The sequence below is a fragment of the Capsella rubella genome, unplaced genomic scaffold (genome assembly GCF_000375325.1).
Source record: "Capsella rubella cultivar Monte Gargano unplaced genomic scaffold, Caprub1_0 scaffold_4, whole genome shotgun sequence".
Lineage (NCBI taxonomy): Eukaryota > Viridiplantae > Streptophyta > Magnoliopsida > Brassicales > Brassicaceae > Capsella > Capsella rubella.
In genome coordinates, this window is record NW_006238920.1 from 7720844 (window position 1) to 7746715 (window position 25872).

Below are 25872 nucleotides of genomic sequence, written 5' to 3' on the forward strand. Positions count from 1 at the left end.
CCGTGGTACACCACGGGTCAATTTTTTATTTTTATTTTCATTAAATTTTAAATTTTCTTAGTATAGTTTGTATTTGATTTACTGTTTTTGCATGTTTATGAATGTTTAGAAGTGTTTGTTCTTGGCTTTAATAGTTTTGTATTATTGGAAATTGTATATTGTTAAGAATACAAAGTTTATGTCAATCAAAATTTTGAAATTGACTAATTAGAAATAACTGCCGAGATTTATGGCAAGTATAAGCGATTACGATCTCTTTTGGCAATAATAAGATAATAAATAATTAGATTAATAGATTATGGAAATTAAATTTAAACACATTTATGTTTTCTAGTTGTAGGATCCGATTACTTAATTCCGGGTTATATAAACTAATTTTGACCCGATCCAAATTTTCCTTAAAATGATTTTTGGTCAAATTGTACTCCAAAAATGTTAAGATAGATATTGTATCCACATCTAAATATATATTTTATAAAAAAATCTCAAAAAGGGTATGCCTCATGTTAATGATATTTCCATGATCCATATTATATTCACAACTATATAATTTTTGACGGAAAATAATGATTATTCGATTTTTGACGGAAAAACGGTATTTCGATATTGTCTACCAAAATAGTGAATGAACAGTTTTGGTCAGAGTTAGACTTAATTCAACATTTCATTGGAAAATGGTATTCCACAAATTTTTTTCCCATATACACTTGGAACTACAACTTCCTACATACATGATACATGGAAGCGAACTGCATAAAGAAAATACTGGAAATGTGATGTGATCAGTTGAAAGGATGAACATGGCAAGTATAATCTTTGTATATCAAGTTGGTATCTTTGCTCCATTTGGTCGTTTTATTTAATTATTTGCGGTCTCGCCAAACACCTTCTCTACTTCAGATGTTTGCTGTGATTACTAAAGCAGGCAAGTTGTTCCTTGGCGGAAACTTAAGATCCTCCCATCCGTTCTCGTCCTCCATTCTCTCAAAGTACTGATCTACCATGCTATCCTTCATGTCCTCGAGTCGCCTCGGCTCCCACTATAATTTCAGCAATACAACATTATACATATTTTCAGTAACAACAATATGACATGTTAAAAAGATAATTGAAGGATTTTTTTAACCTTTGGGTTCCTATCTTTGTCTATCAATATGGCTCTACACCCCTACATATACATAAGACACATTGGTGTTATTATGTCTAGTTGTCTAAAACAAGTTTTAAGGATGAACATATAATCGGAAAAGCTGACAAAACCTCCACTAAGTCTTTGCTTATATCCCCCTTCATCACATGACACACCATTCTATACTCACGGATAATACACTGCCCCACCCCTTGCAAACGTCCTTCTCTTATCTGAAACTTCTACACTGTGAGCTCGTTCTTATAGTTGTATATATTGTTACACATTCTTGGAACTAACCGATCTAAGAGAGATTTTAAGGCATGATGGTGAAGCTTTCTCCAATGCTTGAATGGTAGCTAATATCCAATTATCTTGTTCCTGAGTGACCTCGCTTTCCTATCCAACACATATGATGGTAGAGTTCAATGTTAAATGTGACTCAAGTGAACTCATGTGTGCAAGTCACCATATCCTATAGAGACTACTGAAAAACTTACAAGTGCAGATATAATTTCCTCGATTGTTCTCCTCGAGAAACATCTATCAATAACATCTAACCTACTTAAAGCACAAAATATTGGGATCATATCAAGATGAATTGAAAGATGACACCAATACAAAGATAAAACTTTATAAACATGTGAAGTAAATTGCACATGACCTAAAATGCTTGCAATATTGGCATGGCAAAATATATTCGGCAAAATTATATTAGTATTATGTATAGAAAGGATATATGTGTCATTTATTCTACCCTAATCTCCCTTGTACACACTATATATATTGTAACATTACACATCATAATAAACATTGAGTATTCAATCCTATATGGTATCAGAGCTAAAGATCCATATTCAAACCTAATTCTTTGGCCGCCGTTTTTCTTCTCATCATCATCATGTCCAACACGAGTGAGACTATTCCTCTCGTCAATACTCCTCAACTTCTCAATGTCAATATGACAAATGTCACGAAGCTTAATGCTTCCAATTACATCATGTGGAGCCGCCAGGTTCATGCTCTCCTTGATGGCTATGATCTTGTTGGGTATCTCGATGGATCTGTCACAGTTCCGTCCTCTACAGTCACTACCAATGGTCTTGTGACTCCCAATCCTGACTACGTCTTGTGGAAACGTCAGGATAAACTGCTGTTCAGTGCTCTCCTTGGTGCAATAGCCCAGACTGTTCAGCCTCTGCTCTCTAAAGCCACTACCACAAAGGAGATTTGGACCACTTTGCAGGAGACGTTTGCTGCTCCGAGTCGTGGTCATGTTCGTCAAATCAAGCTACAGATTCAGCACTGGAAAAAAGGTACAAGGTCGATTGAGGAGTACTTCCATGGTCTGACGGTCCGCTTTGATCAGCTTGCACTTCTTGAAAGTGCAATGCAACATGACGATCAGATTGAGGCTATCCTTGCTGGTTTGTCTGATGATTACAAGCCTATTAAGGATCAGATTGCTGGACGTGAGACATCACCTCGTCTTCCTGAAGTGTATGAGAAGCTGCTGAATCATGAGGTTACACTTCAGACTCTTGCTGATGCTTCATCCTCTGTCACACCTGCGTCTGCTAATGCGGTGAATTATAGAGGAAACAACAACAATAATAACAACAATGGGCGAGGCAATAACCAGCAACGCAACAAGAACAACTATCGTGGCAATCAACCATGGCCACACCAGCAACAACAGCAACAGAACCAGTCTCAAACTCGTGGGTATCAAGGAAGGTGCCAAATTTGTGGCATTCATGGCCACAGTGCTCGTACGTGTTCTCAGCTCCAGCAACAACTTGGTGGGTATTCTCATCAACAGCGAGCGTACTCTCCTTGGCAACCACGGGCTAATATGGTGATGGGTCCTGGATATGATGCAGCACCATGGCTACTTGACAGTGGTGCAACTCATCATGTGACGACGGATCTCAATAACTTGGCTCTTCATCAACCTTACACTGGCGGTGAGGATATTCAAATTGCTGATGGCTCTGCCCTCCAAATAGCTCAAACTGGTTCTACTACTCTTCCTACTCATCATCGTGATATTGCCTTAAGAGATGTTCTTTATGTTTCTGACATCAAAAAGAACTTAATATCAGTTTATAGGTTGTGCAATGCTAACCGTGTATCTGTGGAATTCTTTCCTGCACATTTTCAGGTGAAGGATCTAGCAACGGGGGTCCACTTACTCCAAGGCAGGACTAAGAAAGAGTTGTACGAGTGGCCGGTTAATATTGCTAAGCCGAGATTGTTGTTTGCTTCTCCAACACCAAAGGCTGATAGCTCCTCTTGGCATGCGCGACTTGGTCATCCTGCGTTTCACATTTTAAAAGCACTTATTTCTCAATTTATGTTACCCACTTCTGCTTCATCCAATACTCTATCATGTTCTGATTTCTTCATCAATAAAAGCCACAAGCTTCCATTTCATACAAATACAATCGCTTCTAAACATCCTCTTCATTACATCTACAGTGATGTGTGGACGTCGCCTGTTATGTCTATTGATGGCTTTAAGTATTATTTGGTGTTGGTGGATCACTATACGCGATATACGTGGCTGTACCCGCTCAAACAAAAGTCACAAGTAAAAGAAGTGTTTATTACCTTCAAGGCGCTGGTTGAAAATCGTTTCAAACAGAAGATTGTCACTCTCTACTCTGACAATGGCGGGGAGTTTATAGCTCTTCGCTCGTTCCTTGCTTCAAACGGCATTTCACACCTCACATCGCCTCCTCATACGCCAGAGCATAATGGGATTTCGGAGAGGAAGCATCGTCACATTGTTGAAACAGGTTTGACTCTTTTGAGCAAAGCAGCCATGCCGACGCAATACTGGAGCTATGCATTCTCAACTGCGGTATATCTCATTAATCGATTGATTACACCAGTTATCAACAATGAGTCTCCGTTTAAAAAGCTGTTTGGACAAGTGCCGAATTACCTGAAGCTGAAGGTTTTTGGGTGTCTGTGTTATCCATGGTTGCGCCCTTACACTAGTCACAAGCTCGATGCACGCTCAGCTCCGTGTATTTTTGTGGGTTATTCTCTAACTCAGAGTGCTTACCTCTGTTTAGAACCCAAATCCGGTCGCCTGTATGTATCCAGACATGTACAATTTGCTGAAGACGTGTTTCCATTTGCTGCTGTGAAACGCCCTCTCCCGTCGCCGGAACAAGCTCCTCCTCTGCTGTCATCGCCGATGATGTCCGTGCCTTACTCTCCACTCGTACACACTCAGCCATTGGACCCTCCGATGTTAGATCCTCACCATGCCTCGCCGACCGCTGCTCCGTCGTCACCAACCTCCGTGCCGGAATCGCAGTCACCGCCGCTGTCACTCGCTCCGCCGTCGCCGATCTCTGTGGGCAGTTCTTCTGTGCCTCAGAGGTTGACTACCTCCGATGCGTCTTCTTCCTCAACGCCTCAAAGCCAACCCAATAACAATCAGACTTCTCCTCTACCAAGCCCAAGCCCATTAACCACACCAAGTAACTCTTTATCCACCACTTCAAATAGCCCAACAATCTATCCTAGCCCTATTGAATCATCATCGTCTACCTCTCTCTTGTCTCAAAACCCGACTCCTTCTATATCACCCCCTGCGTCTCAAAGTCCTACTCCTCCACCACCAAACCAACACCACATGACCACACGAGCCAAAAACAACATTGTTAAACCAAATACCCGTTATGCTCACATCATGTCTGGTCCTAAACCAACAATTCCCAAAAACGTAACTGAGGCGTTGAGGGATCCTAAATGGCGGAATGCGATGGTTGAGGAGATCAATGCTCAAATAAGGAATGGAACACATGAATTAGTTCCTCCTTCTCCTGCTCACAATGTGGTTGGATGTAAGTGGATTTTTACAATAAAATACTTACCTGATGGATCCATTGACAGGTATAAGGCACGGTTGGTGGCGCGAGGGTTCCATCAACAGCAAGGCCGTGACTATGGAGACACTTTCAGCCCTGTAATCAAATCCACTACTGTTCGTGCTGTGTTACAAGTTGCAGTAAACAAAGATTGGCATATTAGACAAATCGATGTCAATAATGCTTTTCTCCAAGGGCGTCTTCATGATGAGGTTTATGTCACTCAACCGCCGGGTTTTGTGGATCGTGATCGCCCGGATTTTGTCTGTAGATTGAAAAAGGCGTTGTATGGCCTCAAACAAGCCCCGCGAGCGTGGTATCTTGAACTACGCTCACACTTCCTTCACCTTGGTTTTGTTAATTCTGTTGCAGATACTTCGCTCTTTATCAAACGCCAAGGTCGAGATATTGTGTATATACTTGTCTACGTGGATGATATGCTAATCACTGGCAGTAGCAGCTCTCTGTTACACAGCATCATTGCATCCATTGCAGCCCGGTTCTCTTTAAAGGATCTCGGTGAGGTTAAATACTTTCTTGGTGTTGAAGTCACTCGCACTTCTGCTGGCCTCCATCTACGACAACAAAAGTACATTCTTGATCTCCTTACCAAGACTCGGATGCTGAAATCCAACTCGGTATCCACTCCAATGTCGCCTACTCCCAAGCTATCGATTCATAAAGGGAACAAGCTTGATGATCCGCGGGAGTATAGAGCTGTGCTTGGGAGCTTACAGTATCTATCCTTCACGAGGCCCGACATTGCGTTCGCTGTTAACCGCTTGTCTCAGTTTATGCATCAACCCACCGATGAGCATTGGACAGCGGTCAAACGTATTCTTCGTTACTTGGTCGGTACCTCATCTCACGGCATTCTTATTCGTCGGGGATCACCAATTACGTTACATGGTTTTGCAAACGGTCTCTATGGCTACTCCGATGCAGATTGGGCGGGCGATAGCGATGACTTTATCTCTACGAATGCCTATATCATATATTTAGGTGGCAGTCCAGTTTCGTGGTCCTCAAAGAAACAGAAAGGGGTTGCAAGATCTTCCACCGAAGCGGAGTATCGTGCTGTTGCAAATGCTGCTGCCGAGATACGTTGGATCACGTCCCTACTCGCTGAACTTGGCCTGCAATTACCCACAACTCCGGTCATTTACTGTGACAATATTGGTGCTACACATTTATCGGCAAATCCAATATTTCACTCTCGCATGAAGCACCTCGCCTTGGACTTCCACTTTATCCGAGATAATGTTCAAGCTGGCACACTTCGTGTGGCTCACGTCTCAACGCATGATCAGCTCGCAGACCCTCTGACGAAACCTATATCCAGACCTCGGTTTCAAGAGGTTATGTCCAAGCTTGGAGTTACCAAGGTACCTCCATCTTGAGGGGGGATATTAGTATTATGTATAGAAAGGATATATGTGTCATTTATTCTACCCTAATCTCCCTTGTACACACTATATATATTGTAACATTACACATCATAATAAACATTGAGTATTCAATCCTATAAATTATATATATATACACTTACCTGTGGTAAGAACTCTGCTGACTCAAGTGCGGATACTGAGTGTATGCATCGAGAATTGTTGAGGGGAAGGTTTGTTCCCTTGATTCAACTTTGCAAATATCTGCTTCTAATGCATCCAAATTCTGAGAAAAATAGAGTAACGATTCTCACGAAGCAAATACTACTTTAAATGTTGGAGTGTAAAAGCCAAAGAAAAGAACTATATATATAGTGTAATGTCAAACAGAGAGGATGAATTTTTATGAGTAGTCCAACTAAACCCACAAAAATTAACATCACAACTTTTGCTGCTATCAGTCCATTAGTTCCAAAGAAAAAAGTTAGGCTAAATGCCTTAGCCACATTTAGAAGGACAAAAAAAAAAAAAAAAAAAGTTAGGCTTATCTGTTTAGTTGATTTGATATAATGAGTTTTTTTTCTTTTTTCTTTTAGAACTTCTCTCTAATGAAATAAAATTAGGCATGTTATTATTCTTTTAAAAAAATCATATTATCCGGACAAATAATGTTCGAGTAGTCAAGAAGTAAGCAAAGGAAGTTCAGACCGTTGAAGGAACAAAATGTGTTGCAAGACCACATGCAAGCATGTCGGCGCCATCTAATTTAGCTCCGGTGAGGCCAACATACTCTCCTGAACAAAAAAAACATGCAATGTTTGTTAAGATTGAGCGAGTGAGATAGACTTGAACTTTTTGGGACATTCAAAACAAACTAATGACGTTTGTTACCAAAAAATCCAGGGAGCCTTGACAAGAAATAGGAGGCACCTACGTCTGGAAAGTGTCCTAGAGCTGTCTCAGGCATTGCAAAAACCTTGGAGAAACTCAAAAGATCATATAAGACTTCACAGCGATCGTCATATATTCATGGACAAGTATAAGAAAAGAATACCGTGTTCTCAGTTGCAACACGAAATCGACCATGGATAGAGATACCAGCTCCACCTCCCATGACGATTCCATTCAAAATTGAAACCTAATTAAATTTCCAAAAAATATATATGAAAAACGAATTATAAGGTAAAACAATACACTTAGAGTAAATCACTAAAAGGATACTATGTATGTATGCTGAGATGGGAAACCTGAGGTTTTCTATATGTGGACAAAACATAGTTGAGCGTGTAGGCATTTTTGAAGTAATCGGAAGCGAGTCTCCAATTCCCTAGTCAACAAAACAAGAGAAAAGGTAAGCAAAAGGAAAAACATTTGGTCATGCATGGAATGGTAATATATTGGTATACCTTGTAAGGCATCACGAACAAGAGGTGGAACGTCGCCACCAGCACAAAAGGCTCTTCCCTGACCCTTGAGGATGACAAGTTTCACACTAGGGTCCTCCTCATATGCACGGAATAGTTGCAGCAACCGAGAGATCTAGAGAATGATATATAGGTTCAAGCCAATATGTAACAAGAGTACGTACAAAAGGGAGGAAGAAACAACAAGGGAACTATTCAATACCATGTTAGAGGACAGAGCATTCAGCTGCTTGGGTCTGTTTAATGTCAAGATTCTAACGCTTGCTTTCTCTTCCACCAAAACCTATGATCAAACTGATTTAGAGAGACAAGAAATTAAACGTCGCCGTTCTCAAGTAAAAAGGAACAAACAAACCTGAGAGTTAGAGGCCATCTCGACTGCTGTCACCTTATCTTCTTCTGTTTTTTTCTTACGGGGGTCACATTAGCCTTTATAGACTACTTTCACCTTATTCACTTTTCTAAATAAGTTAATGTCGTAATTTTTTTTTTTTATTTTTATTGTTGATCTATAAATCATAAATTCTCTTCAGATTCACCACATGGTAGTAGACACTAGACAGATGTGGAGCCACCCCACCATCGTGGTCTCGTGGATATCTACTGAAATAATTAGACATCTCCATTAGATGAAAGAGAGTGTCTTGACATCATTAAGAAAATGAAAACTATAAAATATTAATAGTTTAATGTTTGGGTGTTTTTAAATAGAAGATATTTTTTTTATCTAAAATGTTTTTGGTAGAAAAATATATAATGTCTTAAAATTTAAAGATACTTAAACATTAAAATATTATTTTGGATAAATTATATTTGATTTGTGGGAACACTTACATTCACCATACCCATATTACATTAATACTTTTAGAACATATATTCTCATTTATTTAATATATATAGTTTCAAATAGATCACATTTATTATAGGTTGTACGCTGCGTCATTGGTTCAAGCCTGTGGCCGATAGGAGAAACCATTGACAGTGAGGCCTCCGTCAACACATATGGACTGACCAGTAATATATGAAGCTGCAGGTAGACAAAGGAAAGCCACAAGTGATGCAACCTCTTTTGGTTCTCCAGCGCGACCAAGTGGAGTTCTACTAAACAAACTGTTCTTGTAACCTGCGTCTTCCAAAGCCTGATTTTTTTTTACAAGATTGTAAGACATAGTAGTCAAAAGTGTATAATGTTAATTGACCATTAAAAAGAAAAAAAAATGGTGTCGAGTGTCATTAATTACAGGTTCAGCCATAGCAGAATAGATAAAATTAGGAGCAACAGAATTGGTTCGTATGCCATCTCTTGCCCATTCACATGCCAAAGTTTTTTTTTTTTTTTTAGTCGACATTCACATGCCAAAGTTTTTGCCAATTGATTCATTACGAGACATCTTATTAGGAATCCCAAAGAAAACAATCAATTCACCATTGGAAAATAGATTTTAGTCATCCACTAAGATAATTAAATATCTTTAAGTTTGTATAAATTGTGTATAAAAAAAATCTATACACTCCCACGAAGCAAACACTACTGTAAATTTTGGAGTGTAAAAGCCAAAGAAAAGAACTTACAGTGTAATGTCAAACAGAGCATAAATTTCCTATGAGTAGTCCAACTAAACCCACAAAATTTCACATCACAACTTTTGCTGCTATCAGTCCAATAGTGTATATATATATATATATATATATATATATATATTGACATACATCTAGTATAAATTAAAATCTCTATTTTGATTAATAGTCTACCGTCTATGTAATGTACCTTTCGTTAAACTATAGATGGATCCACACTCCATCGATACAACTCCTCCAACAGAGGAAATAAAGATGTTGCTTCCAAACTCAGAAGCTTTAAGGAGAGGATGTGAAAGTTGGCTAAGATGAAAAGCAGATTCCAAGTTCGTTGACATGTGGAACGAGAAATCTTCCGCCACATATTCTATTGTTGGCTTCGTACGAGCTACACCAACGTTGTTCACCTATGTTGAACAAAAATGAGTTACAAAAATCCTACTAAATAGGTGTTCTTTCATATGAGAATATGCTTAGTTTCCTTAAGGTAACTTACAAGAATGTTCAGCTTGCCATCGAACAGCTTTGAGACAGTTTGCATAAGTGTTTCCCTCTCGGAGTGAGAGGATACATCACATATTGAACCACTCACTTGAAACCCTTTCTTTTCCCATTCGCTTAAACTTTGATCGAGCAGTGTTTTAGATATGTCACACACATGGATTCTAGCTCCAAAACCAGCTAGCTCCTCTACTATAGCATGCCTAAATCATTCCAAAAAAAAAAAGATATATATATATATAACAACATCTAAAATAAATGCATAAGAATGGGTAAAATAATATGATATAGCCAGAGATTTGAAGGACACCCGATTCCGATGGCTCCACCGGTTACAAGAGCAGTCATACCTTGAAGACTCCATCTTTTATCCATGTTTTCTTTGCCTTTGAGTAGTATCAATGACTAGAGATATCACATGTTATATATAGAGAGACAAATTAGCTAAAATAATACTACTAGCGTGCAGCAGCACGCAATTAAAGAAAAATTTTCAATTGCGTGAATAAAAAACTTTAGATTAAAAGGACATAGGTTTTTCCCAAAAAAGAATAAAAGTATGTAGGTAAGACAATTGGGTAAAGCCGTAAAGAGAATAATCAAACAAAATGAAAATAATAAATAAATATTTCAATCATCCCATTTTATTCTTAATTAATTTGTTTTGGAATAGATGACTTTAATTTATTTTCCGTATTATCTTATTTTTTTATTGGGCTGTCGAATTTCCAAATTGATGATTTGAATAAGAAATCTCAAACTATACTCACCATTTAGTTAATCGATATTTATATAAGAAAATATTAAAATATTGGAAAAAATCACATGTTATATAGTAGTTAAATAAGACATCTCAAATTATAGTCTCCATTTAGTAAATAGATGTCTATATAAGAAAATATTATACTACTGGGAAAATGCACATGTCATATAGTAGTTAATTAATAAGGAATCTCAAACTATAGTGTTCTATATATATATATATAATATTAATTTATTGGAAAAAATCACATGTCTTAAAGTACAAAAATGTTAATGTATTAAATATACATTACATACGTTCAACATCCATGTACTATACTTATATTGTAAAACACATAATAAATAATAGTATATTTTATTAATCAATGGTTCGTGTAGAATGCTATTGTTAAATTATATGATAAATCATATATATCTTAACTACACAAAAATTATAGGTATAAATAGTATTATCTGCACCATTTTAACAAGTATATTAGGGTTTTATTGTACAATACTATCATCTAAGTTACGTGATCATCAATCATACATCTCAAGTTCTAAAATTTTATAGATATAAATAATATCATCTGTACGACACTAATTTCGAAAAATATGAATACATAGGTTAGGTGTGTACAAAGATTAGAAGCCAAAATACTACTTAGGTTAGAATAGATGAAATAAAGAATATTATAAACTTGCTCGGAAAAGTTCAGGTTGAATTAAATTAATAGCGAAAGAATATATTAGTAACATGCATGGTCGATAAATTATAAAGGAAGACTCAAATGATTGTCGAAAAAAAAATGACTCAAATGAAAGTTGACAAAGACTCAAAGAAAACAAAGACTGTAAATATTCGTGTACAATAATGCCGAAGTAGGTTACGTGTATGGAAGATGATGCGACGGTATTTTCTTTATAATTTCGTATTAATAAACATATTTTATTATATAGTTTGGTGTTTCTTCAAAATATTTTTTCGTTTCTTTCTCTTTCTTGATTTAAATACCGTTTTGAGTGAACTATAAAATCTATCTCATTAGTCTCTCGAAGAGGCAGAACCTATCTTTTCTTCCTGTGAATCTATTTGTAGCAACCACATTCCAATATCTACACCACTTTTTATAGGGGTTAAAACTTCTCAGCTATACCTTTCCTACACGAGAGCTTTGGGTCAATTTTACATTCCTAGCAAATAAGACATGTGACGACACTGAGACTTCTTTTGCCTAAGAACCATCGTCATGATATATTTAATTAGATGACATGATATGTGCCTAACCTTAGCTTTCTAACATGACATATGCACCTAATTATACTACATGACATGACATGTGTCTGTAACTATTTTTTCCTATAAATCTTCTTGTACTTATTTTATAGGGGTTGAAACTTGTCAGCTCATACCTTTCCTACCAGGGAGTTTTGGCTCAATTTCACATTCCTACTCTATCATCAATAAGACATGACAACATTAACACTATATGTGCCTAATGACTTTCTTCATGCTATATTTGATACATTTATCTATGTTTTCTAAATAAACAGTTTTTATTTTCTCAGTTTAGTTAGAAATATTGTTTTTGAAGTTCGAGTCGACCCATCTTTTTTCTTCACTTGCATAAAATTCGAGTCGATCCATCTTTTTTCACTTGCACTTTTTCAAACAAACAAAAATATGATATTATGAAATGATAAATCACCTTTATATACCCCTCTTTGTTTTTTTTTTTTGCCACTCATCTTCCTTATTTGTGGGTTGGATTGATGCGTAATACCGAACAATAAAAATGTGGTTTCGCTATCTAGAGTTTGCAAAATATATCTAACTTGAACATGAGATGGGATATTATAAAGGTCTTAAATTTGACCCCCCCCCCCCCAAAAAAAAAAAAACACATTATTGAAAGATTGGACGTTGTCAACGTATGGGCCGATTACTTTGGAAAGACCCATAAGAAGTGGAAGTGGCGTTGCGAGAACGTGTTCGGCGGGAACAAACTTTGCTACAAACATAAGAAACAAACGAAGAATTATTCTTATTTCGTTTATTCTTACGTTCGGAGAAAACAAGGCATGTTTATTCTTATTTGCTACAAACATAAGAAACAAACGAAGAATTATTCAAACACTTCATCTTGATTGTATATTTCAGTCTTGGTCTTTTTATTTGGGTTGGTCAATGGTTAATGTCTCATCACACACCCTTTCGTCTTCACAGCCTTGCTGCGATCAATGAAGCATGAGAGTTTTTGTTCCTTGGCGGAAACTTTAGATCCTTCCATCCCTCCTCTTCCTCCACTCTCTCAAAGTACTCATCCACCGTTAAATCCTTTATGTCTTCCAGACGCCTTGGCTCCCACTATAATTTCAGCAATATATACGACATTACATCAACAGTATGACATAACAGAAAAGATAGTTAATGAAGATATTTTTTTTTAACCTTGGGGTTCTTATCTTTGTCTACCAGTACTGCTCTACATCCCTACATAAGCAAGACACGTTTTAATTCCGTCAAAACAAAAGGACAATATGAGGATATAATACAATCGGTAAAGCCGAAAAAACCTCCACTAAGTCTTTGCTTAAATCTCCCTTCATCACATGACACACCATTCTATACTCACGGATAAGGCACTGTCCCACTCCTTGCAATCTTCCTTCTCTTATCTGAAACTTATATACACACAATCAGATTTTTGTCTCATATATTGCATGTGACAGATTTTGGGAACTAACCGATCTAAGAGAAATTTTAAGGCTTGATGGTGATGCCTTCTTCAATGCAGAAATGGTTGTTGAGATCCAATCATTTGGTTCCTGAGTGGGCCGAGTGGCCTCTCTCTCCTGACCAATACATATATGATGGTACAGTGCACTGTCAAAGGTAACACTATATATGATCGTAAGTCAACATTTCCTATATATTAGTAATCAAAAACTTACAAGTGCAGATACAATTTCCTCCACTGTTCTTTTCGAGAAGCACCTATCAATAACATCTAACCTGCGTAACAAAAAAAAATAACTATTGAAGAGCTACTATGACATGGATCCTATAAAGGAAGATTGAAAACTGATACCAATACTAGGTTTGAAATTAATAAAAATGTAACGTACTCATGAACATTAATAGAGAAAATGTTTTTACACATTACTTTAAAATGCTTGTGATGTTGGCATGACAAAAGATATTCGGAAAATTAATATACACTTGCCTGTGGTAAGCACTGTTCTGTTTAACGTGCGGATGCTGAGTGTATGCATCAAGAATTGTTGAGGCAAAGCTTGGATCACTTGAACGAACTGTGCAAAGATCTGCTTCTAGTGCAGTTAACCTCTGTGAAAAGGAGTACTCTTACTAAGTAACGATCATTGGCGAAGTAAATATATATAAAGTCTAATAATAGTCTTTCAGAGTGTCAAAGGAAAAGGAGACAATGAGAAATTAAAATAGAGAACCATAATTTTAAAACAAGAGGCCACAGTATAGAATAATTATGCTCCTCTATTTTAAATTAGTTGGACATTAAAACAGAGAAGCATAATATATACATTTTTCTATTATACGTTTTATTTTAATAACTTGAAACACGTTGTCTCGATGAAATATAATATTATGTTGTATATAATATGTAATGAAAAAAACGAAGAACAAAGAATTTGTATATAAAAAAAACATGGTTATGTTAAACAGAGCCATATACTTCATGTTGTAAAGTAAAGGCATTCATTCCACCAAAAGATTATAAAATTTAAAAGGCCGTATGTTTTTCCTTTTATCAAAATTTGCATGTCTCAAAAATTTACTTTCCCTGAAGCCTCTATAGACCTTGCATGGCATTGCGTTAACATTTTTAAGTAAATACTTTATCTTATCTTTTTTTATTATTATCATTATTTGGTGCCCTACTTTTAGCCTAAACATGGCTTTTGCCGGCAATGGGGAATACTAAAGTCGTAAGAAGAGGAAGTTCATACCGTTGAAGGCACAAAATGAGTAGCAAGACCACAAGCAAGCATTTCGGCGCCATCTAACTTAGCTCCAGTGAGGCCAACATACTCTCCTGAACATGAAAACATGCAAGGAAGGTTGAGGGAGTGAGTAGGCTTGAACTTTTTGGGACATGCAAAAGAAAATTAATGACGTTTGTTACCAAAATATCCAGGGAGCCTTGACAAGAAATAGGAGGCTCCTACGTCTGGAAAGAGTCCTAGAGCTGTCTCAGGCATTGCAAAAACCTTGGAAAACCTCAAAAGATATGTAAGCGACATGAGTATATTACAGATCGATATCTATTTTTCATCCATGCATGGACATGTTTAAGAAAAGTATACGTACCGTGTTCTCAGTTGCAATGCGAAATCGACCATGGATGGAGACACCAGCTCCACCTCCCATGACAATACCATTCAGAATTGAAACCTATAATTGAATTTCAAAACCGTATGGAAAAATAAACCGTACACTCTTATGAGTCATTAAATTCACTAAAGGGACGGTACGTATGCTGAGACCTGAGCTTTGCCATACGTGGCCAGGACATAGTTGAGCGTGTATTGGTCTGAGAAAAAATCGGCACCGAGTCTCCATTTGCCTAGTCAACGTAATATGGAAAAAAAAAAGTGTGTAGAAACTAAAAAATAAGTAAAAGGAAACAGAAAGATGTTTAATTACACTACAAAAAAAAATGTTGTTTAACATCATTTATTTTTAATATTTGTAATTACGAGAGGGTTAATATTGATATATACCTTTTACGATGTTACTAAGAACAGGTGGAATGTCACCACCAGCAGAAAAGGCTCTTCCCTGACCCTTAAGGATGACAAGTTTCACTCCAGGGTCTTCCTCATATGCACAGAACAGTTGCAGCAACCGAGAGATCTAGAGAATGATATATGCTGTTAATAAGGGAAAGATTAATAAACACCATGAAACAAGGGAAACGACTCAATACCATGTTAGAGGACAGAGCATTCAGTGCCTTGGGTTTGTTTAATGTCAAGATTCTAACACTTCCTTTCTCTTCCACCAGAACCTGTGATGCAATAATATTGATTCAGACTTCAGAGAGCGAAGAATTTGATCGGTCGTGTTTAAGATCGGATAAAACTGACCTGAGAGTGAGAGGCCATGTCGTTGGACGTCGATCGTTTTCTTCTTCTCTTCGTTGCTTACGGGATTTGAGAATGTTTCTTCTCTTCTCTTCTCTTCTTTTCTTGGACCAAAATATATATAGTTCCATTTTTTTCCCGGTAGCTCAATTTTAAAATACTTAGAAAAAGAAATTGTAAATAGAAAAAGATTGGTTTTCCAACACATTGTTCACACATCTAAACTAAATAAATGCATCACTACCTACACGAATAATTGAATTTGTATGGTAACATGTATATTTATTTATCAATGCAACACAATAATAAGTTATTAACCATTATCTATTCTTTTTTTTTGGACCCGATATTTCAATTAAATGTTTTGTCATTCGGGATGTGATTTTTACTGGATCATACAACTTCTTTCTTACTAGATCATCATTTTCGTCTTTCTGTAATGATTTTGGTACCAAGTGTTATGATGTTGTGATAAATTTATTTTTGTTTATGTAGTATATTAATTTTATACAGATATGTTCCCATGTGCTGCTATATATATCATGTAAATACCATTCATTATTTATTGTAAATTATAATATATTGTATTAGAAGATGTACGATGACCTCGCCCGCCCACGCAAAAAATATGTGATTTATTTATTTGTTTTGATGGTTGTATATTTTTTTTGTAAAATAAAAAATGAAAAAGGTAAAAATATATGTTAACTTGGATTGTGAAGCTATGATAAGATGAGATATCAAACTTTTACATTTTTGTTGTTGTTCCCGCCATCAACGTAAGTATTACTGCTAAAGGATTTACGTGAGAGACAGATAAGAATACAGCCTTGATACTTTGGTTTTTGTTTCCAAACTCAACCTAAACGCATTTATTTTCTCTTTTCTTTTTTCTTTTTCACACGAAACGCATCCAAGTAACCATAGAATTTTGAGAAGGATTACGCGAATGAAAGTAAAGTGTCTACAAAAGATTGTTAATGTCTTCTCTCCAAGAATCTGAAGTGTTCCAAAACTTGAATGATATAAGTGTTGGTCAAGATAATGCTGTTGATGCAATCATCGTTTGCTATTACACGTTCTTTTCCTTTATTTTCATAATCTCTACTTTAAATTGAGTTGATAACGTTTTATTTAAAGATATAATTAAGGGATTATATAAATAAAAACAAGCTTGATAATGGATAAATATGTGAAAATTATGCGAACAATTCTCATGGCTTTTCCATACGCCGTTAGGTCAGAGGCGTAACATGGGAAAATAAAGGAGCATGTAATCGTGCCTTGCTTGAAAAATGCCAAGTGGGAATTAAGCAATAGCAAAAGAATCAAAGAGTGAAAAAGGAAACAACTTCTATAAACAATATGGTCGGAAGAAGACTTAAATGATGGTTATAAAAAAAAGACTCGAATGGAATCTGTGTATAACTAAGGGTTACGTTACGTGTATGACGACGCCACTCGATCTCATATTTTATAACAAAAGTCCAGCATAATCCCATAACTCTAACTGTATTCGGCTAGTAATATCTTTACTGTTACTTGTAAAATGAAATGATATTTTTTTATAAAGAAAATACGCAACATGATGCTTGTACAAACTACAAAGCCAGTCATAGTAAATTTCAAAGAAAATACACAATATAATTAATAGTCATAATAAATTTCAAAGAAAATACACAATATAGGTCATTTTATTTTGGTAGAAACACAATATAGGTCTTTGTTTTGTTACATTTTTATTTAACTTCAAAAATCAAAACAACTTGTATTCTATTATCTATCGAAGTGAGAGGACGGAAATATTTTATTTAACCAAAGACTTTTTGTCTTATTAGATTGAGACTTTGCAAATAGCTTTTTATAAAGAACAGAACTCATCAAAACTAATATTTTATAGCAAATACGAGTCAATATTAACTAGATTAGTTTTTCCGATATTTTTAATTAATTTTTTGCACTATTACAATATTAGTCAAACAAATTTGGGATGGGTGGGAGAGGGCTACGTATAAGGGCTTACGACATGCATATTTCTTATAAAAATGAAACATTGGCTTACGACACATATACATATTTCGTTTTTTAAAACAATTTGGGGCATGTCGATTAATATTTAACCTAGTGCAGGACATGACATAAAAAGAAAGAAAAAAACATCCTTGGCAAGAAAAATACCAATCAGATTATCAATATATATTTATACTTTTGAATTGTATAATATATATTTGAAATGAGTACACAATTCCTTTTTGTATTAAGTTAATTAAGTCTGGTTAGTTGTAATGATATTTGACAGGGAAATATACAAGATCGAATATTCAATAATCTTAAACTGGTGATGGTATATCGAAACCAAGATTTTTAGTGAATTCAAAACTCTAAAACTTGTTATGCATCACGCTGCATGACGATAATTTCCATATTTATAAAGATTAATACTTAACCGAATAGTTAGAATTTTAAAATTCGTCATTGTGGCATGCACCGTACGTGATGCAGCCTGACGCTGCATGATGACGATAATTTCTGTTCATAAAGAAAATTCCAAACTGTGGCATAGTAGTCCAATAGTTCCAAAGCAAAAAAATGGCTTTCTCATTTTTACCATGTTTTTATTAATGGAGTGTGGATTTGTACACATGCATAAAAACAAAAGACTTTTGTTACAAAAAAAATAATGAATGTTACAATAGTAAAGAAGACTTTTGTTAAATAAAAGAATGACTTTTGTAGAGCTTTGACAAGAAGTAGGAGGCGCCTATGTCTCATGTATGTAAACATGCTTGGAGTAACTCAAAAGAGACGTACAAAACGATATGAGCATATTTGAGAGTGATCAATTAGTCATCCATGGTTGCAGTACGAAAGCGACCATGGTTGGAGACACCATCAACTAATATTCATCCATCTAATAATAATACCCAAGCAACATGAAAAACGAGGAACCAACTTGGCTATGATAGTTACCAACTAATTGAAGTTCGCAAAGAAATATGTTAAACTGAAGTTTCCTCTTTATGGTTTTTATTAACGATAAACAAACAAAGGAACGACTAAACATCGAAGCAAAACCAAAGTAGGAATCTACTTATGGATAATACAAACACACACACACACACACACACACACACAAGACCCATAAAGGAAATAGACTTAGACTTGTACGCTGCATCACCACCAATGCACCCAAGACTAAAGGCTCAAGGCTGTGGCTTATAGGAGAAACCGTTGACAGTGAGACCTCCATCAACACAAATGGTCTGTCCAGTTATATATGAAGCTGCAGGTAGACACAGAAAAGCCACAAGTGATGAAACTTCTTTAGGCTCTCCAACGCGACCAAGTGGAGTTCTACTGACCAAACTCTTCTTGTAAGCGGTGTCTTCAAAAAACTGGTTTTTCAGAAGATTGTAAGATATCAGAATGAAAAGTATATGATGTTAATTTGTAAAAAAAAACAAAAAAAAAACATATGGTGGAGAATGTCATTAATTACTGTATCAGCCATAGCAGTGTGGATAAAATTAGGAGCAACAGAATTGGCTCTTATGCCATCTCTTGCCCATTCACATGCCAAAGTTTTTGCTAGTTGATTCATAGCTCCTGCACATACAGACAACTAAAAATATAAATTACGTACGAGACATATATCTATTAGCAAACCACAAAGCAAATTTGACCTTTATTGAATAAAAAGTATTTGTATTTGCTATATATGTTATAAGTCTCATATGATTTATGATGAGATCCTAATCATAATACATGCCTCAACCTAATAATTCCAACTATTAATTTTCACATAGCACACTAAAACCATGCACGTTATTAATATAATGTAATATTAAATTCATTTTCTACCAAATAGCAGAAGAAAATTATACATATAATTAGAAATTCTCTTAATCAAATATAATCCTCTTATTTATACTTTTCGTGTAAATACGAGTGCATGCATCTAATATAATTGAAAACCTTTCTGTTGATTAATAGTCTGTCTATATACCTTTCGTTAAACTATAGATGGATCCACACTCCATCGACACAACCCCTCCAACAGAAGAAATGAAGATGATGCTTCCAAATTTAGAAGCTTTAAGGAGAGGATGTGAAAGTTGGCTAAGATGAAAAGCAGATTCCAAGTTTGTTGAAATGTGTAACGAGAAATCTTCTGCCACAAAATCTACTGTTGGCTTCGTACGAACTATGCCAACGTTGTTCACCTATGTTGAACAAAAATGAGTTACACAATCCTACTATATATATATATATATATATATATATATATATATATATATATATATATATGTGTTACTACGTACTAAATAGGTGTTTTCTCGTATATGAGTTTATACTTAGTATCTTTAAGGTCAGGTTAACTTACAAGAATATTCAGCTTGCCATCAAACATCTTTGAGACGGCTTGCATAAGCTTTTCCCGCTCGGAATGAGAGGATACATCACATATTGAACCACTCACTTGAAACCCTTTCTTTTCCCATTCGCTTAAACTTTGATTAAGCAATGTTTCGGATATGTCGCATACATAGATTCTAGCTCCAAGACCAGCTAGCTCCTCTACTATGGCATGCCTACACCATTCCACACAAAAAAAAAGATATACATAACAACGTCTTAATAAATGCATAACAATGGGTCAAAAATATGATAGAGCTAGATATTATTAGAAAGACGAACCCGATTCCGCTGCCTCCACCAGTTACAAGAGCAGTCATACCTTGAAGACTCCATCTTTTATCCATGTTTTGTTTGCCTTTGAGTTGCAATGACCAGAGATGCGGCATGTTATATATAGACGCAATAAGCTCTAAAATAATACTAGCTAATGACCTTTCGGAGAATGGAGGCATATTACATTGAAGCAGCCATTAAAGAAAACTGTATATGACGTAAATAGAAAGAAAATCAATTAAAAGTAGTTAACATGACAATTTGGTAAAGATAAATCAAATAAGTTAATATTTGAGAAAATAATATTCTGTTTTTTTTTCTTTGAAATGTTTTAGAATAAATGAATTTCGTTAAATGATTATATTCAGATTACATAATTAAAATAATAAATTTGACACATGTTAATTGTTTAGATATATAGAAATATCAAATGCGTTCAATATCGACGTACTACACATAGTGTATAAGACATAATAACTATGTTATTGTTTCTTGTACAATACTATCATCTACGTAATAAATCATATATCTTAACTCCTAAAAAGTTTAAAGGTATAAATAGAATTATCTGAAACCATTTTTCAAAACAATTAATATATAGGTTAGGTGTGTACATAGATTAGATGCCCAAATGGGTACGTACATAGCTAATAGGTTAGTGCGTAAATAGAAACATAAAGAAAAATGTAATCCTCTCTTGCTCGCAATTTTAAAGTTATAGCAAAAGAATCAAATAAGTAAAAAACAAAATGAGACAACTTCATGTGAAGACGAGAGGAAATTAAGAAAATAGTTTATGAATGACTTAAACAAAGATCAGTAACATGCATGGTCGGCAAAAAAACTCATATAAAAGTTGACAAATAGAAAACAAAGACTACCAACAATTCCGTGTATGAAGATGCCACGCAATCTTTCCCAAACTAGTGTTTTGGGAATTTTTTTTTTTTTTTCAAAATGTATCAAATTCCATATTATAAGTTAAAATTATTATTTCAAAAATTTTGCTTTCACATATCTATTTCTGTTTTCATATAATACAATTCAAATAAAAATCCATATTAATCATATAAATCTGAAAAACAAAAATCAGCTATCTTATTTTATATATAAGATGATCGATCGTTGGAATTGCAGTTCGAACAGAATTCTTAAATGTGCTTTTGGTTTTTTTTTTTAATTACAAAGGAGACTTGGAATCATATTAGAACAACAGGGAGTTTAGTCAGTTGGTCTAAGGGGGTGTGGTTTGCTCACGACACTCCAAAGTATAGCTTCTGTGTGTGGCTAGCAGCTCAAGATAGACTTCCCACGGCTGTTCAAATGGCTACATGGAATGGCAATTCAGCAGGTACTTGTATGCTCTGTTTCTCTCACTTGGAAAGCAGGGATCATTTGTTCTTCGAATGCTCTTATGCTGCTGAGGTGTGGGAGGCGACTGCAAAGGTACTTTTCCATACACATTATTCGACTAATTGGTCAATGCTCTTAGCGTTCATCTCTTTCCCTCACAAGGATCATATTGATGCTTTTCTTTTACGATATGTGTTTCAAACTGTTGTCTACACAATATAGAGAGAACGAAATGGACGTCTCCATGGAGATGCTTCTCATACGACTGCAACAATCATAAGTTGGGTTGATAGGCAAGTTAAAAATCAGCTCCAAACAATTCGAAGATCGGGTGATCGAAGATATTACGAGGGGTTCCAAAGATGGCTTTAAGCACGTTCATAATCAGTTGATTAAGATTTGCTCTGGGGAATTGTAATTTTTTTTAAGTATATTTTTAAAATAACGTTGCATTTGTTGTAAAAACGTAAATTTTTATTTTGAATATAATTTAACATTTTATTCAAAAAAAAAAGAAGCTCTAGAGTATTTTTGTACAAAGAGATAGAGAAAAAGATTATTAAGTCTTAACGTTTAAGCTGACCAATAATTTAGTGACCATACACATAACACAATACTAGATGTACTGTTTGTGATTGATATATATACAGTCCCAGCAAAGTTTAGGTTCAGATATTTAAAAACTCATAAATCACAAGCTCACAATTAGAAATTCATATTGATATTTCAGATTAGAGTCTCAAAAGACAAAAAAAAAGGCCAATCGAAAGCGAAAGGAATTAGGCAGTTTCATGTGGCAGACGACTTACATTTCTAATCCCATGTGCTTACCGATGACTATTAGTAAAAAAGGATCATGTATATACACTAGTGATAACTTGCTCATTTTAATACAATCTTGAGATTAAAAAAAAAAAAAAAAAAAAGCCGTGGATGCTTCTTCAGGTTGTCATTGTGCACTCGAGGAGGCCATGAGGTTAGCACGTGGACGTGGTGTTCTTCATCTTTAAATTTTCTTTCCTCTCATTGATGTATTGCTTACAAATCATTTCTGAGGGATTAATTCTCTTTGAGTTTGTCTAAATATATATAATCATTTTTGTCTCACTGTTGTGTAGAATGGTGCAACAACTGGACAAGGACAATGATCTTGTAAAGAACGACGAGAAAGCAAAAAATTTATAAGAGAACGACAAGTAACTTCGTTTCCGTTTCTATCCGGAACTATAAGTTCCTACATATATATACGTTCGTGGAAGCAAATTACATAAAGATATATAACAGAAACATGCAATACTATACTGTATATCCTTGAAAGAAGGTAACATATCTTGTCGTTTCTTATTTTTTACATGAAAAAGTAATATAAAAGAAGAAAATTGTATTTCGGGTTTTGGTTTCTTTTGCTCGGTTTTGTTGTTCGTAAATTGTCTGACCATTTGCTGTGTCTCATCAATCATCGTATCACTTCACAGCTTTGATGTGATTGTTGAAGCAGGCAAGTTGTTCCTTGGCAGAAGCTTCAGGTCCTCCCATCCTTCCTCTTCCTCCACTCTCTCAAAGTATTTATCTACCATGTTGTCCTTCATGCCCTCTAGTCCCTTTGGCTCCCACTATTAATTAAAAAAAATTGAAATTATCAGCTATATGACATAATAACAAATACTAAACAGAGAGGTTTGTTATACCTTTGGGTTCCTATCTTTGTCTATCAGTATGGCTCTGCACCCCTGCATTGGTGTGACATGTTATTGTAATTATGTCTTTAACAAGAAACATTTTTTGTAATATGCCTCCAACAAGAACATTTTTAAAAAATGAAGATGGACTGGGGAAAGCTGAAAAAACCTCCACAAAATCTTTGCTTATATCTCCCTTCATCACATGACACACCATCCTATACTCACGGATAAGACATTGCCCCACACCTTGCAATCTTCCTTCTCTTATCTGAAATTTATACACATATATTAGTTCTTTTGGCCATTATATATTGCATGTGGCAGATTTTGGGAACTAACCGATCTAAGAGATATTTTAAGGCTTGATGGTGAAGCCTTCTTCAATGCAGAAATGGCTTTTGAGATCCAATCATTTGGTTCCTGAGTGGGCCGAGTAGCCTCTCTCTCCTAACCAACACATACGATGGTAGAGTGCATTGTCAAAGGTAAACTAGCAAACTTACAAGTGCAGATATAATTTCTTCGACTGTTCTTCTAGAAAAGCACCTATTAATAACATGTAACCTACGTAAAAAAATAAACGGAAAGATAAGAAAGACTTGACACAAATTCAAAGCTGACACCAATACAAGGTTGAAATTTATAAAACATGCAATGTACTTAAAGTCAATAATAGAGAAAAGTTATAGCACATTACCAACAATGTTTTTGCTATGTTGACATGACAAAACTAACAAGGACAAGTAGAAAGAGTGAGTAAAATAATCAAAATCATATACACTTGCCTGTGGTAAGGGCTATGCTGTTTAAGGTGCGGATGCTGAGTGTATGCATCTAGAATTTTTGAAACAAAGTTTGGATCATTTGAATCAACTCTCCAAAGATCTGCTTCTAATGCGGCCAACCTCTGAAAAGAAGTATCCTATTAGTTTTACAGCACTAGCTAGCTGTTATATTCCATTAGTTCCCAAGAAAAAAAATCTATTTCATCTTCTTTTATAGCATGTTGTCAAGCAAGCAAAGGACAGTTATACCGTTGAAGGCACAAAGTGAGTTGCAAGACCACAAGCAAGCATTTCAGCACCATCTAACCTAGCTCCTGTGAGGCCAACATACTCTCCTAAACAAAAAGACAAGAACTATTGAGAGAGGGAGATAGGAACTTTTGTGGTAGAAATGTTAAAACCAAGACCAGCCTTGAAGATAAAGCTGCCTATTGATATAAAAATATATTTTGGTTTCAGTAATTGCGTACAAAAAAATCAAATCAAATCAAAATAATCATTTTTGAAAAATATGTGGCATGCATAATAGTTTTAAGATCGAGAGTAAGAAGACGATTCAATTGTTTTCCCCTAAAATTATGCCTAAAACATGAGTTTGGCCAGCTTTAGGCAACGGCCAAACCTACAAATCAAAACAAATGATTTAATATTGTTACCAAAAAAACCAGTAAGCCTTGACAAGAAGTAGGAGGCGCCTACATCTGGAAAGAGACCCAAAGCTGTCTCTGGCATGGCAAAAACCTTGGAGAAACATAAAGATATGTAAGCATATTTTCAGAGATATATCTATTTGTCATCCATGCATGGACATCATGTTTACGTAAATAATACGCACCGTGTTCTCAGTTGCAATACGAAATCGACCATGGATGGAGGCACCAGCTCCACCTCCCATGACAATACCATTCAAAATTGAAACCTGATTTTTGCTAAACGTGGCCATAACATAGTTGAGCGTGTACTCATTTGTGAAGTAATCAGCACCAAGTCTCCATTTGCCTAGTCAACGAAATTATATAAAGAGTGTGTAGATGCTCAGAGTAAATAGATGGAAAAAGAAAGATAGAAAGGATCGATGCTATAATTGATATAGACCTTGTATGATGTTACGAACAACAGGTGGAACGTCGCCACCAGCACAAAAGGCTCTTCCATGACCTTTGAGGATGACAAGTTTCACACTAGGGTCCTTCTCATATTCACGGAATAGTTCCAGCAACCGAGAGATCTAGAAAAGGTTGATTCAATCTAAAATATGTAAAATACTGCAAGATTGCAAAAAGATTAAGGAAAGATTCAGTACCATGCTGAAGCACAGAGCATTAAGCTGTTTGGGTCGGTTTAATGTCAAGATTCTAACGCTCGATTTCTCTTCCACTAAAACCTGTGTGATCAAATATTGATTGAGGGAGAGAATTAATCTTATGTTCCTGGTAATAAAACACAACCTAAAAAACAAAACAGACCTGAGACTGAGAGGCCATTTCGACTGCTCTAGTCTTCTTCTTCTTCTTCTCCTTTTTCTTACCTTTGTATCCTCCCGAACGTATATATACAAATTCAGCTAGAACTCGGCAAAATATTTTTA

General features: G+C 35.4%; 4 protein-coding genes, 1 long non-coding RNA gene and 1 other non-coding gene across 12 annotated transcripts; 1 reads left to right on the top strand and 5 right to left on the bottom strand.

Annotated features, from left to right (window-relative positions):
* Positions 1-655: 655 nt before the first annotated feature.
* LOC17890142 (probable 3-hydroxyisobutyryl-CoA hydrolase 2) lies at positions 656-8240 on the bottom strand. Of its 3 annotated transcripts, none has more exons than XM_023783566.1 (13): positions 8181-8240; positions 8028-8108; positions 7808-7940; positions 7649-7728; positions 7456-7539; positions 7293-7377; positions 7110-7195; positions 6566-6687; positions 1630-1690; positions 1430-1528; positions 1261-1362; positions 1127-1168; positions 656-1040 (listed from the first exon to the last, which is right to left on the bottom strand). In XM_023783566.1, exons 1-13 carry the CDS (start codon positions 8196-8198, stop codon positions 897-899), a joined length of 1137 nt encoding a protein of 378 aa, XP_023639334.1. In that variant the 5' UTR covers positions 8199-8240; the 3' UTR covers positions 656-896. The 3 variants fall into 3 exon arrangements, with proteins under 3 accessions (XP_023639334.1, XP_023639333.1, XP_006295586.2); XM_023783565.1 differs by having other exon boundaries at positions 1630-1693; XM_006295524.2 differs by lacking the exons at positions 1127-1168; positions 1261-1362 and having other exon boundaries at positions 1630-1693.
* LOC111831289 lies at positions 2517-2649 on the top strand. The gene has a single exon (XR_002834545.1). It is a non-coding gene; the product is annotated as a small nucleolar RNA Z247 (small nucleolar RNA).
* On the bottom strand, positions 3115-3839 carry LOC111830895. Its single transcript, XR_002834170.1, has 3 exons — positions 3743-3839; positions 3325-3447; positions 3115-3207 (listed from the first exon to the last, which is right to left on the bottom strand). It is a non-coding gene; the product is annotated as an uncharacterized LOC111830895 (long non-coding RNA).
* Positions 8241-8656: 416 nt separating the features above from the next.
* LOC17887703 (tropinone reductase homolog At2g30670) lies at positions 8657-20553 on the bottom strand. Of its 4 annotated transcripts, XM_023784218.1 has the most exons (6): positions 20471-20538; positions 20157-20364; positions 19779-19995; positions 19374-19378; positions 9179-9206; positions 8657-9140 (listed from the first exon to the last, which is right to left on the bottom strand). In XM_023784218.1, exons 1-6 carry the CDS (start codon positions 20533-20535, stop codon positions 9016-9018), a joined length of 648 nt encoding a protein of 215 aa, XP_023639986.1. In that variant the 5' UTR covers positions 20536-20538; the 3' UTR covers positions 8657-9015. The 4 variants fall into 4 exon arrangements, with proteins under 4 accessions (XP_023639986.1, XP_023639988.1, XP_006294819.1 ...); XM_006294757.2 differs by lacking the exons at positions 8657-9140; positions 9179-9206 and adding an exon at positions 18793-19167 and having other exon boundaries at positions 19272-19378; positions 20471-20553; XM_023784219.1 differs by lacking the exons at positions 8657-9140; positions 9179-9206 and adding an exon at positions 18793-19167 and having other exon boundaries at positions 19272-19378; positions 20157-20371; positions 20473-20524.
* LOC17889535 (probable 3-hydroxyisobutyryl-CoA hydrolase 3) lies at positions 12867-15793 on the bottom strand. 2 transcript variants are annotated; one of them, XM_023784217.1, is made up of 13 exons: positions 15776-15793; positions 15616-15696; positions 15410-15542; positions 15173-15252; positions 14997-15080; positions 14812-14896; positions 14636-14721; positions 13873-13994; positions 13601-13661; positions 13394-13501; positions 13229-13324; positions 13098-13139; positions 12867-13013 (listed from the first exon to the last, which is right to left on the bottom strand). In XM_023784217.1, exons 1-13 carry the CDS (start codon positions 15791-15793, stop codon positions 12867-12869), a joined length of 1143 nt encoding a protein of 380 aa, XP_023639985.1. The 2 variants fall into 2 exon arrangements, with proteins under 2 accessions (XP_023639985.1, XP_023639984.1); XM_023784216.1 differs by having other exon boundaries at positions 13223-13324.
* A 2476-nt stretch (positions 20554-23029) lies between the features above and the next one.
* LOC17887800 (probable 3-hydroxyisobutyryl-CoA hydrolase 3) lies at positions 23030-25853 on the bottom strand. Its single transcript, XM_006296027.2, has 12 exons — positions 25751-25853; positions 25588-25668; positions 25380-25512; positions 25120-25283; positions 24941-25025; positions 24534-24619; positions 24285-24406; positions 24003-24063; positions 23839-23946; positions 23666-23767; positions 23506-23547; positions 23030-23430 (listed from the first exon to the last, which is right to left on the bottom strand). The coding sequence occupies exons 1-12, from the start codon at positions 25766-25768 to the stop codon at positions 23287-23289; spliced, it is 1146 nt and encodes a 381-aa protein (XP_006296089.1). The 5' UTR covers positions 25769-25853; the 3' UTR covers positions 23030-23286.
* Between the last annotated feature and the right edge of the window lie 19 nt (positions 25854-25872).

Bases quoted from the DNA above. Each gene is read 5' to 3' on its own strand.
- LOC17887800 (XM_006296027.2), bottom strand. The intron at 24,620-24,940 runs GTAACAATATTA...CTTTTTGTTTAG, and splicing joins AAGGCTTACTGGTTTTTTTG to GAGAGTATGTTGGCCTCACA. The intron at 24,407-24,533 runs GTATAACTGTCC...ACTTCTTTTCAG, and splicing joins CTCACTTTGTGCCTTCAACG to AGGTTGGCCGCATTAGAAGC.
- LOC17890142 (XM_023783565.1), bottom strand. The intron at 7,378-7,455 runs GTATTCTTTTCT...AGTTTCTCCAAG, and splicing joins GTGTTGCAACTGAGAACACG to GTTTTTGCAATGCCTGAGAC. The intron at 1,529-1,629 runs GTAAGTTTTTCA...TGTGTTGGATAG, and splicing joins AGGAAATTATATCTGCACTT to GAAAGCGAGGTCACTCAGGA.
- LOC17889535 (XM_023784216.1), bottom strand. The intron at 15,081-15,172 runs GTCTCAGCATAC...ATTCAATTATAG, and splicing joins CCACGTATGGCAAAGCTCAG to GTTTCAATTCTGAATGGTAT. The intron at 13,502-13,600 runs GTAAGTTTTTGA...TGTATTGGTCAG, and splicing joins AGGAAATTGTATCTGCACTT to GAGAGAGAGGCCACTCGGCC.
- LOC17887703 (XM_006294757.2), bottom strand. From the start codon at position 20,535: ATGGATAAAAGATGGAGTCTTCAAGGTATGACTGCTCTTGTAACTGGT. The intron at 20,365-20,470 runs GTTCGTCTTTCT...GGAATGGTGTAG, and splicing joins GGTGGAGGCAGCGGAATCGG to GCATGCCATAGTAGAGGAGC. The intron at 19,996-20,156 runs GTAAGTTAACCT...TGTTCAACATAG, and splicing joins ATGGCAAGCTGAATATTCTT to GTGAACAACGTTGGCATAGT.